Source organism: Bubalus bubalis, chromosome 19 (genome assembly GCF_019923935.1).
Source record: "Bubalus bubalis isolate 160015118507 breed Murrah chromosome 19, NDDB_SH_1, whole genome shotgun sequence".
NCBI classification, from domain to species: domain Eukaryota; kingdom Metazoa; phylum Chordata; class Mammalia; order Artiodactyla; family Bovidae; genus Bubalus; species Bubalus bubalis.
This window is the reverse complement of record NC_059175.1, coordinates 4,191,943-4,214,315: the sequence shown is the minus strand read 5'-3', so window position 1 is coordinate 4,214,315 and position 22,373 is coordinate 4,191,943. Positions and strand designations below refer to the sequence as shown.

The window sequence follows — 22,373 nt, the reverse complement described above, 5'->3', positions numbered from 1 at the left end:
TAAAGGTTTTTTAAAAGCTGGTCTCACACGATCCACAGTAGACCACTTGATCTGGTGGCCAGGCCTTGTTTAGGTGTCAGCCCCTCCCTCTCTGAGGCACAGGCTGACGGCACCTCGTGCTCTGCAGTGATATAACCAACCACCTGACTGTTTTACTAGAGCATTCCATCCTTCTTCCACCAGTGGCCAGTTCCCGGGGGAGGGGAGCTGCCAGCGGCTGTCCATTTATTCATTCCAGGGCTAGTACACAAGATGTGCCCAACAGATGTCAGATAAATGAACGAAGATGCACACTCGGGAAAATGCAGAGCAGAGCGCACCCCAGGGTCACCCCAGCCTGGGTGCATAGCACTTAAGCAGAGATAAGGGTGGCTTTAGGGCAACTGAGCCACAGAAGACCCTGAAGGCAGACAGAAAAAGAAGACATTTGAGTCGGGGAAGGCAGACATGCAGTGGGACTTTCCTTCTGATGTCGCCTCCTCCAGGAAGCCTTCCTTACCCCCATCACCCCAGGGCTCCCTCCTTTCCTGCCAGGGGAGACAGAGAGGAAAGGAAAAGAAGTGGGATCAGAAAGAGGGTAAAAACAGAGGGAGGCCTTAGTTCCTTTTGGCTCCAGATTCTCCACAGCAACTTCTCCACGTTTCCTATGCATCAGACAGACTGTCCCTCTTTCTCAATTCCACGGATGAGTAAGTCTGCTGCTCCACTCTACCCTGCCCCGCCCCCAGCATCCTCGCAGGCCATCACCGAGGAGCCTTGACTGGTCAGGGTCCCTAACCATGTGCTGACAGCCTGGCAGGTTTCAGGGCTGTCGGAGGAACCACTGTCACTTCGAGAGGCTCAGGCTCAGGCCTCAGATGGAGGGCTACAAAAGTGATTCTTCAAGACCTGTGGGAGGGAGGCAGATGGGGCCAGACAAGGCAGGCAGGCCCAACCGAACTTCGTACTGTGACTGGGTAAGGGAGGAAGAGAGGTGCAGAGAGAGAGGGACGGCACTGGTTGGGTGATCCGTGCAGCCGCCAGGATGGGAGAAAGGCTGCTGTCCTCCTAGAGCTGAGACAGTCCAGGTCTAGGGAGAAAAGTGGCTGCTGGGTCCTTGGAGCATTGGCTCCCTTTGCCAGAGGGCCGAAGACCCAGGAGGCCTAACACCCACACGGCTCTGGATCCACGTCAAATAAAGAGAGAGGCTGGGCAGGGAGGGCCCTAGAGTGGCCCTGGAGCAGCAGGTGCTTCTGGTCTGGACGCAGCATCTGCAGATTGACTGTCCGGGTTAGGAAGACTGGCTCTCCCCCTTATACTGGTATGCCTTTATCCTTTATGTCTCCAATCCTCCATCTGCCTCCCTGTAAGATGGGGATAAATATAGACCCTCTAAAGGGCGTTTGGAGGATCTGAAATAGGTGATGTGGGTAAAGCCCCTGACTCAGGGCACAGAGCGGGTTGAGCATGCTTCCCATACTCCGGAGCTTCGGGACACCGCTCACTGACGTAACACTAGAGAGGGCTGTTGACTTGGTCGAGCATGGACTGGCTTAATGATTAAACCCAACCAGCAGTTTGAATTCAGCCTCTTCTCCAACCAGAACTACCAGTGAGTCCCAGAGTGAGCCCCAGGGGTGCATGGAGGGAAGGGACTGAAATGGGCTGGTGGGAGAAGGGGGAGAGTGCCTCCCACCCTCCCTCCCTGTGGAATTCTGCTCTCCCCTCCCCTGCCCTGTGTACACTTCTCATTTTTTTCCCTTGCAAAACCCAGATTAAGGCTAAAGGAGTGCAGGAAAAAAAAAAAAAAAAAGGCCATGTGGTGGTATTAAAAGAGAGGCCTGGGTCTGCTGAGCCCAGCTTTGCCACTGCCTAACTGTGTGAGTTGGGGCAGGTGTCGCAACCTCTCTGGGCCTCAGTCTCCTCATCTGTGAAGTGGAAGAGAATGACAACTTATTTTGCAGGACTGAACTGAAACTAGAAAGGGAATGGGTAATGCACACAGTAAGAGCATAGCAAACCTGAGTTCCCATGCCGACCCTTAATGCTTGTTTATAGGGCATTGCAAGGGACCACAACGGTGCTGCCCCTCAGTCGATCACAAAAGACATTCCTTTTGGGGGGGCATTTCCTTATCACATGGAATAGCACAGCAGGTGTACTCTGGGGCACTCAATAAATGGTATCTGAACCATCAGTTTGGGAGACTACTGCATGTCATGGGAAGACTGCAGGACTTTGGAGCTAAATAAACCTGGATTTCAATCCTGGTTCTGCCAATTGGATAAGCCATGTGAAGGGGAATGAGTCATTTTACCTCTCTGAGCCTTGGTTTCCTTATCTGTAAGATGGAGATGATAATGCCCACTTTACAGGGCTGTTGCGAGAACTCAGTTCATTCATTCATTCAACAAATATTTACTGAACATCTATTATGTCCTACCCACTGCTGCAGATGCTGAATATATGGCAGTGAACAAAATAGGCAAAATCCCCCTGGGGGAGACAGGCGATAAACAGCTAACTACACAGCCCATGTAGCACGTGGTGATCCACGCTAAGGAAAAACCCAAAGCAGGGGAGGGAGTGGGGAGTGCTGGGGGCAGGGGCAATGACAAGAGCTGCCTGGAGCAGACACCATGTGGAGGTCTGGGGGAAGAATGTTCGAGGCAGAGGGAACGGCAAGTGCAGGAGCTTTAAGGAGAAGTGTGCTTGGCATGTAAATAAAGCCACATATGCAGGAAGCCTGGCATGGAATCCAGGTGCTCAGCAAATGCCAGCTCTCTATTTCAAGTCCCATAGAAGGAACACCACGCATGTGTCCTTTTCCTGAGAATGAAAGCGCAAGGATTTCTACAGGGCAATGCTGAGCCAAGGGCTCTTTCCACCTAAGATGCAGGCAACATGTGAGCTCCACCACCAGCTTTGGGGCCCCACTGAGCCCGGCTCTGCACTGGGCAACCAGGGATATAAGATGATCAAGATGTGGTCTCTGTCCTCAGGTAGCCCCAAAGAGAGTCATGGAGGCGGGTGATGACAAAGCAAAGTGGTCCGATGAACATGCAGAGACAAGAAGGTATTGGGGTGGCAGAGTAACAGATGGGATTGGGTGTGGGTGGTCAGGGAAGGCTTCCTGGAGGAGGTGACGACTGAGCTGGGTTTTGAAAGATAGACTAGACAGTAAAAGGATATTCTGGGTGTGGAGAGCATCAGGTACTGAGCACAGAGGTGTAGAAAACGGCACCGCGCGTGTGAGAAACTAAGTACAGGCAGGTCAGAAAACAACACATGGTTCTTCGTGTTCTTGGCACCTGCAGCCTGATGTGGTGCAGGAATTCCAGTTTTAAACGCAGTGCAGGCTTCAGTCCCAGTGGAGTCTGAATTTTTCACGCTTAGCTACTGCTGTGAGTAACCAACCTTAACCCCAGGTTCCCAGCCCCGGGGTGACCCAGTCCACAGAGAGAGGGCTGAGTGGGATGGAGACTTCATAAATATCCAGCTATATTTAGCCTGCCTGGCAGGCGTCTGTCCCTTCATCTACCCCAAAGCCGACCCACAGGTGGCAGAATGGCTTTTTTTTTACTAGAAGAGCATAAATGTTTCTTAATTAAGAAATCTCACAAAGGGGGCTCGTATCTTTGTGGCTGGGAGGACATCTGCTGTTCTATTTGCCAACATCCCGGGACACCTCCAAACTGGGAGGGTGGGTTCTCTCCATCCCTATTAGGGCCACAGCCCTGGCCATAGGGGGCGTGGCCACACTCGGGTCAGAAGACCTGGATTTGAATCCCACCTCTGTCACTGACTAGCTGGTGACCCTCTGCTGGCAACTTCACCTCCCAGAGAATTGGTGAATTCTGTGTGCATTGGCCTGAAAGCTACCCAGGGGCTTATAAGCAGAAGGAGAGGCTCCTCTTCTATAAGCCAGCTTTGGGAATGCAGGACTCAGCACCATGCATTTCAGTCCCTCCCAGAGGAAGAAACAATTATTTTTTATATATAATTATTTTTGGATATAGCTGTAGAGCAGAGATGGGGTGATACCTTCCTTTCCTCCTAAAACCTCACATATGTGACCCTCACCTTCTGCCCAGGATGCTACAAATGCCCAGCCTTAAGGCAGAATAAAGACTTATTCTAAAGATTTGGGGGCGGGGAGAAGGGTAGGCAGACAGACACAGATCCCAATCTCAACGCGGCCCCCCCAACACCAGCAACGTGACCTTGGGTGTGTCATTTCCCCTCCACAGAGCCTCAATTTCTTCAATATAAAACTGGGATACACATCTTTACCGCGAAGCTTCTTTGCATGCTGGGCACTGAGCCTCCAAGCCTCTGAGCAGCGCTGATTTATTCCTACAGTTACCTGGTATTTTCTAGCAAAGCCTTCTCTAGCCCACGCCCACCTCTTCCCAGCTCTGAATCCCCCTACTGTGGCCCTGAAAATTCTGGGGTTGTATTAATTAGAGGGCGATGCGCTCAGCGGCGGCGACTGCGAGGGGTCTAGAGAGCCCCCAGCTGAGCGGACACCAGAGGGGGGCGCAGCCGGGGTGCGCGTGGGAACGTGGCCAAACCAAGCAGCATGTGCCGCGGGGGCGCTGAGCGGCTGGTAACTGAGGTACGCCTGCGAGCACCCCCCGCCCCCGACTCTCAGCCGCTGCAGTCCCGGCACAACCGGCGGCTTCTGGCCGTCGGAAGCTCTGAGAAGCCTGGCTTCATTCACGCCCCGGAGCGCCCCGGGCTCCTTCATCAGCGCCCCCGGGCTGGAACAAAGGCAAAGCGGGGCGCGCAGCATCGCCCCAACGGCCCCTTCGCGCATCTAACCAAAGCCGGGAGAAGGAGCACGGGGGTCCCCAAGGTAACCAGGACGCGGTACCCGCCCTCCCGGAGCGCAAAGCCCAGCCGCTCCGCGCGCGCTAAGCCGGGAGTCGGGAGGCACTGGAGACTCTAGCCCACTGCGCCCGCCGAGCGCGCTAAGGGGAGTGGGGGTGGGGTGGCTCTCCGGAAGTCACCCAGAGGGTCCCCCGAGGAGAGGAGAACCCCAGCGCCTGCCTCTCGGGCAGGGCTTCCCGGCGTACCTGGAAGGGTCCTGTGCACCGTGTTGCCCATCGCTGCGTCGGGGCGCGGCGTTGGCGGTGGCGCCGGCGCCCTCGGGACGCAGGGAGGCTAATTACGTGCTGGGCCGGGGACCCGGGCCGGGGTCTGGCTCCGGGGCATCGCGGCTGCACCGGCGAGCCGGCGGGCTAGAGCTGGGGCGGGTGCTGAGAGGGAAGCGGCGGCAGCAGGAGGAGGTGGAGCCACAGGCCCGGGCCCGCCGGCTCCGCCCCCGCCTCCCGCCGCCTCCAACCACGCCGGGAGGGGCGGGACCGCGGCCGCCGCATCTTTTGAAAGTTTGCTCCGGGAGGCGGGAGGGGAACCGCCGAGCATCCCGCTCTCGCCGCTCCCGCGCCCGGGTCAGGAAGGCGCGCTGGGCAGTTGGGTGCCCTTGAGGGTGTCAGGCTCGTCAGCCAGCTGGCCTTTCAGTCATTAATTCCAACGTTTTGAGAAGGCTTAATGTATGCCAGGCTCTGGGCCACAGGGGGCCAGCCCCTCGCCCGCAGAGCTTCTGTGCGGGGGTGGGGGCGTGGGAAGGGTCTGGAACGAAAACACCCCCCACAAGGTCACCTTGGACAGTGTAAAAAGCTTAAAAACAGTCCAACCGGGGTGACGGGTAGGGGTGGGACCTTGCACTCACAAGTGGGGAAAACCTAGGCAGGGTCCAAAGATTGGGAGGAGGGAACCTATAAATCATTAATTAAAATATGTATTGAGCACACCCTAGGTGCCATGCGCTGTGCTGGGCACTGCAGATACAGACAATGCATGCTAGTGGTGAAGACAGCAATAACAAACAATTAGGATCAGATAATACAACAATCAAAGCCAGGACGGAAATAAAACAGGACTGAGGGGGTGACTGTGGGGCTTAGGGAGAACCTGGGAGCAAGGCCAGTTCCATCTGAGGAGCAGCAAAGAACCAGCACAGGAAGAGCTGGGGCAGCGTCCCCAGCAGAGAGAGTGACAGGCGTTCCCCATTCATTCATTCACCCCACCTCCCCAGTAGGGGAACCCAGATCACACTCAGCAGGGCATGAAGCCTGCTAGCCCCTGGCCTCACAGGACAGGGCTCCATTTTTCAGATAAAAACATTGAGGCTTGGGAGGTGCAATGACTTGCCCAAGAAAAGCTAATTTCAACCCAGGTTTTTTCCAACTCTATTTTCCATGCTCTTGTTTCCCTTGTGACTTTATGAAATATGTTATTACCCCCACTTCTCAGACAGGCAGATTGAGCCTCAGAGAGTGGAGAACAGGTGCCTCAAATTTCCGAGTAAAGCTGACTGGAGCTGTGTGAATGAAAGGTGGGTATCTGGGAGAGACACCTCCCTTCCACCAAGTTCAGTTTCTCTGGTGCCTTCTACCTGGAGTGCCTGGTCCATCCCAAAGGGTTTTTGTTCTTCAAGGTCAGCTGAAAGCCTCCACCTCTGGGAAGACGTCTCTATTCCCCACCACCCCTGATTTATCACACATGCTTGAACATAGGTTGTCTGGTGTCTGAGCTACTGATTTCTCATATTTTGGGTGCTCTGTCAGTCATTTCTTTTTTTAAAAAAAAAGAAACATGAGGTCCTGTTTGGGAAAGGTACATTAGTTTCATATACCCTCAGTCCATGTGAGTTTGGGATGCATACAGAGGTCAGTATTATTATAAAAGGAGCCTAGAAAAGTTTGCTCATATAAAACAGTGCAATGCAAACAGTATTTTGTGACTACAAGTGTCCCAAAGGGAAGGTCACAAAGGGAGGGTGTTGTCAACAGGCCTTTTAAAGGTCACTTTCAGAGCACTCATATAAGTGGCAGTGTTGTGCTAATAAAAAATGCACGCCTGCAAATGAAGCCCCAACTGTCCAAATGCTCTGCAGATGGTACCTGCAGAGGGAGCAGTGTCCTGTGGTCACCTGACATGTGGATCCAAAAGAGCCGTGTTTAACGTCTTGGTCCCTGTGGTTAAGGTGTGCTCTGGAAAACCAAGAAGTCCTCCCCCGCCTCCCACCAGGTGATGGTGACACTGGTGTGTAAGCCACATGCAAAGAACGAGAACCCAAGTAGTTTCTTGAAATTTAGACTAAAGCATTCTTTCCAAATTAGTATTTTATATAAAGATGATTTAAAATATTTCTCTCTCAGTAAGGTCTTCCCTGGTGGTTCAGTGGCAAAGAATTTGCCTGCCAGACAGGAGACACGGGTTTGATCCCTGGGTCAGGAAGAACCCCTGGAAGAGGAAATCACAACCATTCCAATATTCTTGCCTGGAGAATCCCATGGACAGAGGAGCCTGGTGAGCTACAGTCCATGGGGTCCCAAAGAGTCAGACATGACTGAGCGACTAAACAACAACAGTCTCTCAATAAGGAAATAAATATTACAAATGGACTTCTGACTATCTCACCCCCACCCCTTAAAGTTTACATTGTTCACCTTTATTGTGCATCTTTTATTGGGAGAATAGAGATTGCCCTTAACTTTCACTTGGGTTACCAAATAGTCACGCATATACAATAGTTGCTCACCTCCTCTGAGGTCCCTCTGCACTTTGTCTTTTCTGTTAATTACATCTTCAGGGCAAGTGGTTGTACCTGTTACCCTTCCACCCTCTCTAGTGGCAGATGAGAAGCGTCCTGTGGGCAGGACCCGGGACATATTCACTTATGAATCCCCAGTGCCCACAGTAAGAGTAGCATACACATTTGAACAAACTGACTGCAGAGAGGCATTGCTGTGAAGTGGGAGGGGAAAGGAAAGAAAGATGGAAGAAGGGAGGGAGGAAGGGATGGAAGAAGGAAGGGTAGAAAAGAGTTGTGAAGGAATGAATTTGGTTGATAGTAGCCCTGAACTGGGGTGTGATCAATAGTGATATGTGCAGGGAGAAACAAAATAGGGATGCATCAACAGAGGTATAGTCCATAGAACGAAGGAGGAGCTTGTTGTTCCAGTGCATGATTAGACCTTTCTGGGAGAAGTTGCTTTGGTTACAGGCACCACACTTGAGAAGGAAGACAAAGCTGCTTCACAAAAGTGGGTCAGGTGGCTTTGGTGGAGAGGGAGATCCCAGTCACCCAGGAGGTGTGTAAACAGAAGCAGGGGATGCGGAGCATCCTTGGGCTAGGACAGCAGCCTCTAGTCATAACCTCTCCTGGCTTTGACTTTCACACAGCCCCCTCCCCCTTAGCCACATCCAGAATCGAAGAGCCAATACTGCCCTCCCTCGGCACCAGGACCCATGCTTGGGTTGCAGGGGCCCCTGGGTGGGGCTGCTTCTCCTGAGTGTGCAGTGTGCTGGCACAGCCTCCCACGGCAGTGGGTAGAGGGAGGGCCTTGGCTGTGCTCCCTGGCATTGCTTCTTCTGGGCATGCCCTCGCAGATCCTGCCTCAGGCATAGCAGGCAGTCAGGTGCACCGAGCTGGTGGGAGTTTTGTCCAGTGTAGACTCCTGGATAAAAGACCCCTTCTTTCAGGGAACCCAAGGGCCTTTGCACAGGCTCCTCCTTGCAGCTCAAGAACACTCAAACCACAAAGCTTGGTTTTCAAATTGTTCCAGGAAACCTCTACTTTTCAGCAAACCCTGATCATCAAACCCTCGATTTCCAAATCCAGTGGTCTTCACCCACAAAAGCAATATCTTTTTCAGCTCCTGGTTACTAAGTGCCAGCCATGCAGCGGGTATCAGGCTGGACCCTCTGAGTGCTCCTCCTCACAGCCTAGCATTAACGTAATTCCTGTCTGACAGGAGAGGAAAGTGAAGCGCAGTGTGAGGAAGGAACTTCCGAGTTCACCCTGCCAGGAGGAGCAGAACCTCAAGGCTTCTAGCTCTCTGCTTATGCAGAGGAGGAAACTGGCCTTGGAACAACAAAGCCACTCGTCCAGGGTGGCACAGCAGTGAGCAGAGGGGCCATGTGTCTTGAGTTCTAGCTCCTATACCTTCATCCACACCTTGCTGCCCTCAAAGAGCGAATCATGTTTGTGAGCCACTGAATCTGGCCACAGTTTGTGCAGCAGCCGAGACCAAAAGGGGAAGAAGCCCTGGCATGTGGCTTTTTCTTGTCCTGTTCTCTTGCAGTGAGTACTTGGTGCCAGCATCATTTCCAAAGGGGAGCTCATCGCTGATACACAGGAGGGCTGAATGGACAGACCCTTCCTCCAGAGTCTCCCTGAAGACACACCGACAGCGTTCAGATGGATGAGTCCCATATTGGCCATCTGAAAAGGCCACGCACTGACATTTTCCTGAAATTCAATGGAGGCAGCTCTGCCACAGACTGGGGCCATACATGTCCTGGACTCAGCTTTCTCATAACATACAGACGGAGCTTAGATGCTCTGAGACACACGGTCATGATGGCCATGGAATGGAAGCCTGAGGCAGGGGCTGAATTTAAATCAATTTATGATCCCAGTAACCTGCATTCACTGTGTAATTACAATGCTAATCACGACGCAGTAATAGCTAATAACATTTATTGAGTGTGGTATGCTGGTTCAAGTCCTTTAGATGCTTTAAGCTCACAATGACCCTAGGAAGTAGTGTTACTAGTGTGCCCATTTTATGGATGGAGAAACCAAATCCTAGAGACTGTAGGTAGCTTGCTGTAGCCACACAGGCAGAGGACAATCTGACCGACCATGTTAGGTTCTGATTTATTTAATCCTCACAATAACCCTATAAGTGAGAAAAGGAGTTAAAGGTTAAGGAGCTGTTTTGTATTTTTGCCTTTTAAAATCTTCCTCTCCTCCAGCAGGGTTAGGGGCCCTTATCATACCTATTCTATAAGGTATGCTGGGAGGCTCAGAGAGGTGCAGAAACTTGTCCAAACCACACAGCCAAGACAGGAGGACCTGGACAGGAGCCCAGCCTGCTCTGATCTCAGAGTCTGTGTGTTTCTCCTGTTGACCCCTCGGGTGGCTGAGAGCTTGCAAAGAGCCCAGCCTGGAGTAACCTGAGGGCTGGCCTGTGCTGACCCATCCCGGGCCCAGTGCACAGCTTGCCCCGGACTGTGAGAGCCCACTCTCTGCTACTACCCTCCCAGAGCTGTAGAGACCGCACCAGGGGGACCTGGATTTTTAAAGAAAAGTTGGAATGTGGAAAGGGCCAACCCTAGCTACGCTACTTCCTTCCCTTGAACCTTGCTGGCTGTGTGTCTCTGTACAGTTACTTTACCTCTCTGAACATCGGTTGCCTCATCTGTAAAATGCGGATGATAATTAATAATGCCTACCTGATAGCTGCTGTAAACTTCCAATGAGATTATGATTGCAAAGTGTGTGGCACAGAATACGTGCTCAAGTGCTGAATGAATGCATGGGTTGATGAATCAATAGGTAAACCCCAGGGATGGGGGTTGGATCTCATCCAGAGAGGTTGAGGTGCTGGCTGAGGGCTCGGGCCCTGGGTTCATAGCCTGACTTCCCTCCTGCCTAGCTGTGTGGCTTTGAGCGTGTTACTCAGCTTCTCTGTGCCTTACTCCCCTCATGGATAAAACAGGCTAGTAAAAGGACTAGCCTCATTGCATTGTTTTGAGGATTAAATGAGGTAATACATGTCAAGTGCTCAGAACAGTGCCTGGCACGTGGCAAATATGCAATGAAACTCAGTCACTGTAGAGAATTTCGGGGAGAATGGCTACATGTACATGTATGACTGAGTCCCTTCGCTGTTCACCTGAGACTATCACATGGGGACATGACGGGGTCCAGTGGAGGAAGCCTTGGACACTGTGGTGTCTCCTCTCTTGCCAGGGCTCCTCAGGGCTGGGTCAGAGCTGCCAGTTTTGTGGCTCCTGAGCAGGAGGTTGGAGGGCTTGTGCCAACCTGGGGCCCCGTGGTGCCACTTCAGACCATGTGAGGTGTGGGTTATGCCTGGCAGGCCTGAGACCAGTGGCTTCCTGCCACCCCCAGCTGGCCCTGCCCTGGCCAGAGCATCACAGGGATCACTCTGGGAGACTCTGGGGCCTTGTGGGCTGCAGCAGGGAGCTGAGTGGGGACCCCAGGTTGGCAGGGATCTGGGGCAGACTGGGGTCCAGGGCAGCTGGGGTGTGCGTGTCTCCGTGTGCAAGGTCCTGTTGTCCAGAGGGCTGGGCCAGGCACCATGGATGTGTTCCAGTGCGCTCTGGGCTGCGGGGGCAAGCAAGGTCTTCCTCCAGCTCTGATGGGGGATGCTGCAGGGAGAAAAAGTCCAGCTCTGGGTCCCTGGCTGGGTGCCCGCTAGGCACCAGCTGAGGACCAGCCCGCTACTGCCCAGCCGAGGGTCCTGGAGTGTGTCCCATGCCGACTCTGAGCCTCAAGTTCCTTATCTGTAGAATGGGGACAATTGTTCCTAGCACGAGAATGAAATGAGAAGCAGCCTGGGAAGAGGCTGGCTCAGAGTGGATGCTTAGTTCAGACAAGCTGCGGCTAGAATTACCGCGAGTTTGAAGTAAGATCCAGTGAGGAGCACACTTTTGCTCCAAACCACAATCTATGGTGTAAAGCGCGATTGGGCTGCATTTCTTTCCAGGAGCCCAGTGAAGCTGGTAACGGCCAGGGAACAGAGGCGGATCTTGGTGGGGCAAGTTGGGGGAGTGGGGGATGGGAGGGTGAGACCAGGAACCACAACAGCACAGCAGGAACCCCGAGGCCAGGTTGGCTTGTTCAAAACTCCCGCATTGTCTTTGCTTGGCTGTGTGTGATGTCTGGCAAGCGACTTCTTTATTAAGCCTCAGATTTTTCCTCTGAAAAGGGAGGCGGGCCAGGGTCTGTTGCTGCTGTTGTTCCATCGCTAAGTCATGTCCAACTCTTTGCGACCCCATAGGCTGCAGTATGCCAGGCTCCTCTGCCCTTCACTATCTCCCGGAGTTTGCTCAAAGTCAGGCCCGTTGAGTCGATGATGCTATCCAACCATCTCATCCTCTGGCACCCTCTTCTCCTTTTTCCTTCAACCTTTCCCAGCATCAGGGTCTTTGCCAGTGAGTCGACTCTTCGCATCAGGTGGCCAAAGTATTGGAGGTTCAGCTTCAGCATCAGTCCTTCTGATTGGGAAGAGCGCATGAGGTCAGCGTTCCTTCTGTGGCTCCAGAACCTGGTGTGGAGACTGGTTCAGAGCAGTCCCCTCCTCTCTGGCAGCCATTGTAACCATCTCAGGAGGAGAAAGGCTGGGGCCTCAGCCTGCTCTCCAGGCTGACGGACTAGACTCCTTATCCCACAGGCGTTGTTGGGGCAGTGTCGCCCCCTAGCTGTCTGGGGAGAGTCAGTCAGTGCAGGCAGGATGGGAGGAGCTGGGACTGAGCCAGCAGGGGGCGAGGCGGGGCATCGGGGAGGCGGCCCCAGAGCTGGTGCGATGAATGGGCTGCAGAAGCCCAGCACTGGGGAGCAGGTTCCAGCTCATCGAGACATTTCCCTCATGGCCTCTTTGCCCATTTCCCCGATGAAGAAACTGAAGCTAGGAGAAGGCAAGGAGGTGCCTGTGTCACACAGCTGGATGCAGCGGACTCATGCCTGTCGTGGGGCATGTGACTCACCTCTCACCTGCAGAAGGAAGAGGTTCTTCAGGCCAAGAGGAAGGAGACCAGGAGAGGAGGTGTGGGTGTCTCAAAGAGCCCACTTTATCTCCCATCCTCCCGGAGTGGTTAAGAGTGGGAGCCCAGGAGGCAGAGGGCTGCGGTTCGAATCCCAGCTTGGGCACTCACTGCCTGTGACCTTGGTCTAGCCACACAACCTCATTGTGCCTCAGGTTCTGTATCTGTGTGTGTGCGCTAAGTTGCTTCAGTTGTGTCTGATTCTTTGTGACACTATGGACTGTAGCCCATCAGGCTCCTCTGTTCATGGGACTCTCCAGGCAAGAATATTGGAGTGGGTTGCCATGCCCTCCTCCAGGGGATCTTCCTGACCCAGGGATCGAGACTGCGGTTCCTATGTCTTGTGCATTGGCAGGTGGGTTGTTTATCACTAGTGCCTCCTGGGAAGCCTCTGTATCTATGAAATGAGACACACGATAGAAGCTCCTTGAGAGGGTTGTGAGGAGAGAAGGAGCTGATGGACCTGAAGCATTTACATGGGCGTCAGGAAATAACTCTTAAGAAACGCGTGACCTACAGACAACCATGGTTACAGGTTCTAACTTCTGCTTTGATAGGCCTCATAAGCTTCTTTTTTTAAATGTACTTTATTTATTTATTTTGGTTGTGCGGGTCTTAATTGCGGCCCAGGGATTTTTGGCTGCAGCATGAGAACTCTTAGGTGCAGCACGTGGAATCTAGTTCCCTGACCAGGACTCAAACGTGGACCCCCCGCATTGGGAACATGGAGTGTTAGCCACTAGACCACCAGGCAAGCCCTGCCTCATAAGCTTCTGTTTGCAATTTTTTGGTCTGAAATCCACATGTAAGTGTCTTTCTTGAGGATGTAATGCCAAATGGATGGGGACTAAGCTAAGAAATGCCGAGAGATCCTCAGTACACACTGTGCACACCAGCGTGAATTCACTAACACCTCCTACCACAGATAAGGGTTAGTAAACAGGTGTCACTCTCAGAACCTTACAGAGCTCCTGGCCGTGATGTTTTCAAAGAGTCTGGAGTCAAAGGAGAGAAAATTTACGTTTTAATGTCAAATGAGAAAGGCTGAACACAGAACTATTAACTCAGAATGACGACAAGTTTATAAAAGCAAAATAAGCAAATACACAATGTGTATAAAAACAAGGTGAAAGGAAATGCATCAAAATATGCCAAGTCATTTTCGCTGAGTGATAAGGCATATGGGCTTTGTTTTCATTCTCTATCTGTTGGCAGTGTTAAAAAATTTTCTATTTATTTATTCATTTTTTGGCTGCGTGGCACATGGGATCTTAGATCCCCAACCAGGGATCAAACCCAGGCCCCCGGTATTTGGAGTATGTAGTCTTAACCACTGGGCCACCAGGGATGTCCCTGTTGGTAAGTTTTAAATGTTCTGTATTGAGCACGCATAAAATTTTTCTAATGGGAAAGAACTCAATAGACTACTTTTCAAAGATAGCATCTTATCTGGAAGCTGAACCACTGCCTGACCCATCCTTAGCATGTTGGGATGGGTTATCAGTTTTTTCAAGCAATGGGACAGGAGTGTGGGGGTAGTGCTTAGTTCACATGTATCTACTATGTCCCAGATCTGGGTCAGCTTCCAGGTGTGCAGCGTGTACACGGGAGGTGGGTCTGGGGTGGGGGGAGGCTAGACACAGCTCAAAGACACCTTGACACCAAGCTGGCAGGGGGTACAAAGAAAACATTCTGGGGACATTGCTGTTGTCACGATTTTGCCATAGCCAAATGTTGCCTGTGTTACCACTCACTTCAGAGTTGTTGTTTTTTTTTTTAATTGGTTCACCTATTTCAGAAAACTGTAAACAGTATTGAGAGGAATCCAAAAACTAAGTGGAAGGTATATCATATTCAGGAGTTGAAAGATACGACATTTTAAAGAAATCAATTCTCTGCAAACTGACTTATACATACATGCATACAACCTAATCAAAATCCTAACAAGGATATGTGTGTGTATGTACCTTAAAAAACAGGTTGTAAAAATCCATGTGGAAATACAAAGGGTAAATGATAGCCCTTTTTAAAAATAGAGAGCAAAGTAAAAGGATTCGGTTTGCTGGACCCCAATACCCATCATAAAGCGGAGTAAGACATGTGGTGTTTGTACAAGGAGAGACAAATAGACCAATGGAATCGAGACAGATGCCAGACATAAATCGACTTATGTTCTGTGACATTACCAAGCAGCGGGGGAAGGGACAATCTTTTCAATGGCTTGTGCTAGGCCAACTGGATACCTGCATAAGAAGAAAACTTCATCCCTACTCTATTCACTATCACACTATTCAAACATCAACTTCAGAGCACTTGTAGATGCGCATGTTAAAGGCAAAACAGAAAACTTCTAAAAAGCAACATAAGAAAATATCTTCATAACCTCAAAGTGGCTAAAATACACTTTAATAAGACATAGAAAGTGCTAACCATTAAAATGGATTGATAAAATTGACTGAATTAAAAGTTAATATTCTTTTTATCAAAAGATATTAGTGAGAAAATTAAAAGGCAAGTTACAGAGTGAGAAAAAATACATCGTACACTACAACCAACAAAGGACTTGCTCGTTTCCAGAATAAATACAACTACAAACTGAAATGAAGAAGACCAATAACTCAATATAGCCAGCTTGTTTCATCGAGCTTTGCTTTTTCGTTCTTCATAGATACTAAGTGTTTTACAGTTTGAAGGTTTATGGGACCCTTGTGTTGAGAAAATCTATCAACACCATTTTTCCAGCAACACAGCTTCCACTGATGTCTGTGTCACATTTAGGTAATTCTCACAATATTTCACACTTTTTCTTTATGGTGACCTGTGATCAGGGGTCTTTCTTGTTACTCTTGTTATCGTTTTGGAGTGCCATGAACTGCTACCACTACAAGACAGAGAACTGTTGTGTGTTCTGATGCTCCACTGACCGGCTGGTCCCATCTCTCTTCCTCTCCTCGGGTCTCTCTATTCCCTGAGACACAATCGTATTGAAATTGGGCCAGTTTAATGACCCTACAACAACCTCTAAGCATTCAAGTGAAAGGAATAGTCATGTGCCTCTCACTTTAAATCAAAAGCTAGAAACGATTACGATTAGTGAGGAAGGCATGCCAAAAGCTAAGATAGACCAAAAGCTAGGCCTCCTGTGCCAGACAGTTAGCCAAGCTGTGAACGCAAAGGAAAAGTTCTTGAAGGAAGTTAAAAGTGCTATTCCAGTGAACACATGAATGATTAGAAAGCTGAACAGCCTTGCTGCCAATAAGGAGAATGTTTTAGAGGTCTAGATAGAAGATGAAACCAGCCACAACCTTCCCTTAAGGCAGAGCATAATCCAGAACAAGACCCTAACTCTCTTCAGTTCTCTGAAAGCTGACACAGGGGAGGAAGCTGCAGAAGAAAAGTTTGAGGGTAGCAGAGTTTAGCTCATGACATTTAAGGAAAGAAACTGTCTCTATAACATAAAAATGCAAGGTGAAGGAGCAAATGCTGATGTAGAAGCTGCAGCAATTATCCAGATCTAGCTAAGAGAATTCATAATGTGTCTATACCAAACAACACATTTTCAGGGTGGACAAAACAGTCTTTGACTGGAAGAAGAGGTCATCTAAGACTTTCATAGCTAGAGAGGAGAAGTCAAGACCTGGCTTTAAAAACTTCAAAGGACAGGCTGACTCTCTTCTTAATGAGCTAATGCAGCTGGTGACTTTAAGTTGAAGCCAATGCTAATTTACCATTCCAAAAATCTTGCAGCCCTTAAGAACTGTGCCAAATCTACTCCACATGTGCTCTGTGACTATAACAATAAAGCCGGGATGACAGCACGTCTGTTTACAACATGGTTTACTGAATATTTTAAGCCCACTGCTGAGATCTACTGCTCAGAAAAAAAGATTTGTTTAAAAATATTACTGCTCATTGACAATGCATGCACCTGGTCACCCAAAATCTCTGATGGAGAAGAACAACAAGAATAATGTTTTCCTGCCTGCTAATGTAGCATCCATTCTATAGCCCATGCATCAAGGAAGGCTTTGGATATTCAGGTCTTCTTATTTAAGGCTATAGCTACCATAGATAGTGATTCTTTTGATGCATCTGGGCAAGGTCAGTTGAAAACATTCTGGAAAGGGTTCTCCATTCTAGATGTCATTAACAACATTCATGATTCATGGAAAAAGTAAAACTATTATCATTAATAGGAGTTTTTTGAAGAAGTTGATTCCAACCCTCATGGATGACTTTGAGGGGTTCAAGACTTCAGTTGAAGAAGTAACTGCAGATATGGTGGAAACAGCAAGAGAACTAGAATGATTAATAGAAGTGGAGCTGAAGATGAGGCTGAATTGCTGCAATCTCATGATAAAATCTGAATGGATGAGGAGTTGCTTCTTCTGGATGATGAAAGAAAGTGGTTTCCTGAGATGGACTCTTCTGGTGAAGATGCTGTGAAGATGGTTGAAATGACAATGCATGATCTAGACTACAACATAAGCTTGGCTGCTAAAGCAGCAACAGGGCTTGAGAGGATCGATTCTAATTGTGAAAGGTGTTATACCGTGGGTAAAATGCTATCGGACAGCATTGCTTGCTACAGAGAAACCATTCATGAAAGGAAGAGTCAACTGAAGTGGCAAACTTCACTGTTGGCTTATTTTAAGGAATTGCCACAGCGCCCTAACCTTCAGCAGCCACTGCCCTGCTCAGTCGGCAGCCACCAACATGGAGCCAAGACTCTCCACCAACAAAAGGTTTACATCTCCCTGAAGGCTCAGGTGTTGTTAGCATTTTTTATCAATAAAGTATTTTTAAATTAAGGTTTACCATTTTTAGACATAATGCGATTGCATACTTAATAGACTACAGTATAGTGTAAATATAACTTTTGTATGCACTGGGAAACCCAAAATTCATATGACTTGCTTTATTGCAGTACTCTTGCCTGGAAAATCCCATGGACAGAGGAGCCTGGTAGGCTGCAGTCCATGGGGTCACGAAGAGTCGGACACGACTGAGCGACTTCACTTTCACTTTTTACTTTCGTGCATTGGAGAAGGAAATGGCAACTCACTCCAGTGTTCTTGCTTGGAGAATCCCAGGGATGGGGGAAGCCTGGTGGGCTGCTGTCTAGGGGTCCTACAGAGTTGGACACAACTAAAGCGACTTAGCAGTAGCAGCAGCTTTATTGCAATATTCTCTTTTTTAAAAGATTTTTTGATGTGGACTATTTTTACAATCTTTATTGAATTTGTTACAATATTGCTCTTGTTTTATGTTTTGGTTTTTTGGTCACGAGGCATGTGGGATCTTAGTTCCCCAACCAGGGATCGAACCCACACCCCCTCCTTTGGAAGGTGAAGTTTTTAACCACTGAACCACCAGGCAAGTCCCTGCAATCTTCTCTTTATTACAATGATCTGGAACCAGACTTTCAACATCTCTGAGATATGCCTTTATAAAAACAAGAGAAAACCAAGAACTTCACAAGACTATTCCAATTGCCAATAAATATATAAAATAGTACTGAATCTCATCAGTAATCAGGGAAATGAAAAAAATCAAAGTCACAATGGTATAACCATGGCACCCCAGCCAGGCTGGCTAAAATGTAAATTTGTGACAACCGAGAACTGGCAAGGATGTGGAGCAACGGGAACTCTCACACGCTGTCGATGAGACTGCAAAGTGGCGCAGTCACTCTCTGGAAACAGTGTTAAATACTGTTAGAGTTATATACATACACACACCCCATGATCCAGCAGAACCCTCCTATCTACTGACTCAACATACATGTCTATTTATATGAACCTAGAGACCTGTTCATGAGTGTTCCTAGCAGTTTTGTTCAAACAGCCCCAAACTGAGAACAACCCAAACGTCCATCAACAGCAGAATGGTCAACATACTGGGGTGTACTCAGACAATGGAATATCACTCAGTAACGAGAATGAAGTCCAGCCCACATACCAACCTGGAGGACTCAGCCACATAATGTCCTGTGAAAGAAGCCAGGTACTAGTGAGTACGTATGCCATGACTTTATATGATGTAGAGAAACAGGTATGTGTAGGTTATAAAAGTGGACAGAAAAGTAAGACCTGACTATCATAAAACTCAGAGTGTGGGCACCTTTGAACAGGAGGGAGGGGTGCCAATTGGGAGGGACCCAAGGGAGGGGCTTATGGGGAGCTAGAAATGTCCTATTTCTAGACTTGGATGTTTGCTTTCTGATAAATTATTGAGCTGCACACTTCAGTATTGATGTGAGCTTTGCTGCTGCTGCTAAGTCACTTCAGTCGTGTCTGACTCTGTGTAACCCCATAGACAAAAGCCCACCAGGCTCCCCCGTCCCTGGGATTCTCCAGGCAAGAACACTGGAGTGGGTTGCCATTTCCTTCTCCAATGCATGAAAGTGAAAAGTGAAAGGGAAGTCGCTCAGTCGTGTCCGACTCGTAGCGACCCCATGGACTGCAGCCCACCAGGCTCCTCTGTCCATGGGATTTTCCAGGCAAGAGTACTGGAGTGGGGTGCCATTGCCTTCTCCGGATGTGAGCTTTAGTCACACACAATATGGTTTCCTGGTGCCTGTTATATTTCACAACAAAAAGTTTAAAAGAAAAAGTACTTCCAGGGCACGAGAGGGAAGGCCATTTGAAACAATCTCGCTCTGGAGGGAGGACCCTGAGGCAGAAAAGCAAGGTAGTGTCAGTAAGAAACACAGATGGCATCACTGAAGTCGTTTCATCTAGGATGGCTCAGTCGTAAAGACTCCTCTGGCCAACGCAGAAGACGCAGGTTCAGTCCCTGGATCGGGAAGATCCCCTGGAGGAGGAAATGGAAACCCACTCCAGTATTCTTGCCTGGGAAATCCCACGGATAGAGGAGCCTGGCAGGCTGCAATCCTTGGGTCTCAAAGGGTTGGACATCACTCAGCACACAAGTGTCATATGCCTTATCCGTCTTAGAAACAGAATTCACGAGAGAGGGGGCGATGCAGAGGTGTACACTAGCATGTTTACAAACTGGAAAATAAATGCATGTAGATTTCCAACTGAAAGTCAGCCACCCTGGCTGCGGTGTTTGGTAGAGATGGTCAGCTGTCCAATTTTCGAGATGGAGTTTTGGGAAAGATGTACGAGTGGGATCTACAGCTCCAAGGTCAGGGTGAGATTTTACTTAAAGCATCTGTGGGGTACACAGCATGCTGGAAGTTTTGTAACTATTCACTTTTGTGATAAAAACATTAAGGTGACGACTAAAAATAACTTGTGTGTCGTAGGTAGCTTTCAAAGTTCTTTCAGGGGCGATGCGAGCTCCCAGTGTGAAGACCCCTGTCTTGACAGGTGTATGAATAGACAGAGAGGCAAGCCAGGCCCTCCAGGGGAGGAAGAGCATGGGCAGAGGCCTGGAAGGGCAGTTGTGCTGGGAAGGAGCTGGGGGAGGAAGGAGAGTGGGGGTCTGGTCTCTGGGGGAGCCCCGAAGGGTCACTCCTGGGGACCTGCAGGAGGTGAGCAGGAAGAGGCCGAGGGACTGGGGAGGCAGAGCCCCACGGGGCCAGCAGGAAGAAAAGGCGAGGGGCTGGGAGCCTCTAAGGGAAGGGGTGGCCAAGCAGGTGTAGGAGAAAAAAGCAAAGAAAGGGCCTCCCAGGCCGCCTGCTGTGTGTGGCCCCAGCTCTTGAAAAGATCCAACAAAACGGCCCCCTCCCCTTCTCCACTCTTCAAGCTGCTGCCTTGAAAAGACATTGTGCCCACCCCTCTGCCCCCAGCTCCCATGCCCCACTACCACCAGGGTCTCCCAGCAACACTGGTCTTTCCTGGCCAGATGGGGGTAGGGGGTGGCATACGGCAGGGGGAAGTGGAAGGCCATCCAGCCACCTAGCCCTGTACCTGGGGACAGAAACCGCTGGGGGCGACTCTATCCTTAACATCTCTTTTTGGAAAATTGTTCACACACAAGACAGTGGCTATAATTAAAAATTAAAATTTCAAATAATGCCAACATTGGCAGAAAGATCAGAGACATTGTGCTCTCTGTAAGTCTCCACTGCAGCCAGTCTGCTATGTATTCTTGCTACTGCTGCTCAAATTCTCCCCAAAAGAAAACTAGCCAGGTCTTTGGAATCAGTCAGCCAGGATGTACATCCCAACTCGGCAACTGCTGTGTGACCTTGGACAAGTTCTTTACCTCTCTGAGTCATATTTCCTCATCTGCTAAATGGAGCTAGGTTGAGTACCAATTTCAGAATACTGATGCAATGCTCTGGGTCCTCCACAGCTTGAATCTCCACCCCTGTCCCCACCCACCCCTATCCCCACCCCACCCCGACCAAAGTTGAAAGAGGTGGGTATGTCACCATGGGGAGGAGAGTGGAACACTCTGGATACTGTTCCTGGCCCACCCACACTCTCAGAGGGAGCTGAGGCCCCTGCACTAAGGAACACGCATTCTAGTGAACAAGACAGACAAGAAACCAGTGGGATCCATGGAATGAGGGAAAATAAATCAACAGGAAGTGTGGGTGGCCTCTCCAGCCAGGCAGTCAGGGAAGGCCTCTCAGAGGAGGGAAACTTCGAGGGAAGCAGGAGGAAGCCAGGTGGACATCTAAGGAAAGGCACACCAGGCAGAGGGCCTGCAAGGGAGGCGCCAGAAGGCGGCCGGGTGCAAACACTGCCCCTGACACAGGAATCACCGGGAAGGGGCTCAGAAGAACAAAGAACCTTGCTCAAGGCCACCAAGGAGCTGAGTGGCTGAGATAAGAGTTTTCAACCCAGGCATTTCTGACCCCAGGGTCCTTGACCTTGAAGCCTTCCCAGCTGAATGCTGGCTGCCTAGCACCCCTCACCTTATCAAAAGGTCATAGTAGGGGTGTAGGTGGGGGTGCAGGAGGGGTCTTGCTTAGTCAGCCCTGTGGTCCCCTCCTTCTGGCCAGTCCCTCCAGAACCCTGTCCCTCTGGTCTCCGCTGCCCCTGAGCTGGACGCTGGGTGAGGGTTCCAGAACCGCACATCCCTCTGAACGGTCCGGCCACTCTTGGCCACCCTGGCAGAGACTGGGATTCCTGCATGGCCACTGGTGTTTTTGCCACCTTCTAGGACTCGAACAGCTGAGTGCGCACAGCCATCTTTGACTTGGGCTTCCTGCCAGTTGCAGGCCATTCTCTGGCCTCAGGCGCCCTAATTGAGGACTAGGGTCGCTACTCAATATTAATGAGCAAATTAATGAGTGAGGAGGGAGTGACTGAATGAATGAAAGGGATGCGCAAGCAAAGGAGAGTGCTGGCAGGCAGGAGGCTCCAGAGAGGTCAGAGAGGGAAGCCGGTGGGTGGGTGGGGCATGCTACAAAGGGCCTTACTCAGCTGGGCCTCCTTTAACCCCACCCCGAGTCTCCTGTGCCCAACTGTGAAATGGACCCATTATGGACTCTGCGAACAGTGAATGCCTCTGCCTCCTCCTGGCTTAGTTCTGGCCCCTGGCACTGAAGGCCTCTGGCCGCACTTGAACTCACAAACGCAGGAGGGGAGCCGCAGGGATGACAGCCCCTGTTTGCAGTGCACACCCCCAGCCTGAGGGTTGGCACTTCCGGCCTCTCAGCAGCCCTCACAGTGGGTGCTGCATCTGGCATCCCAGCGGAAGGATTCACGGGGGGAGGGGGCGATGTCGGAGTCAGTCCTGGGAGTCCTACTGCGGCACCCGGGAGGCACTCCCCGCCCCCAACCCTCTCCCTCCGCCCCTGGCCCCGAGGGCAGGGCCTCTGTGGC

General features: G+C 50.4%; 1 protein-coding gene across 2 annotated transcripts in view; it reads right to left on the bottom strand.

The window, feature by feature from the left end:
• Positions 1 to 5,273, bottom strand: part of NEURL1B (neuralized E3 ubiquitin protein ligase 1B) — a 45,732-nt gene extending 40,459 nt beyond the window's left edge. For both annotated transcript variants that reach the window (XM_006058697.4, XM_044932377.2), the window contains exon 1: positions 5,058 to 5,273. In XM_006058697.4, coding sequence (XP_006058759.1) covers positions 5,058 to 5,088 — 31 coding nt within the window. In that variant the 5' untranslated portion in view covers positions 5,089 to 5,273. The remainder of the gene's footprint in view (positions 1 to 5,057) is intronic.
• Between the last annotated feature and the right edge of the window lie 17,100 nt (positions 5,274 to 22,373).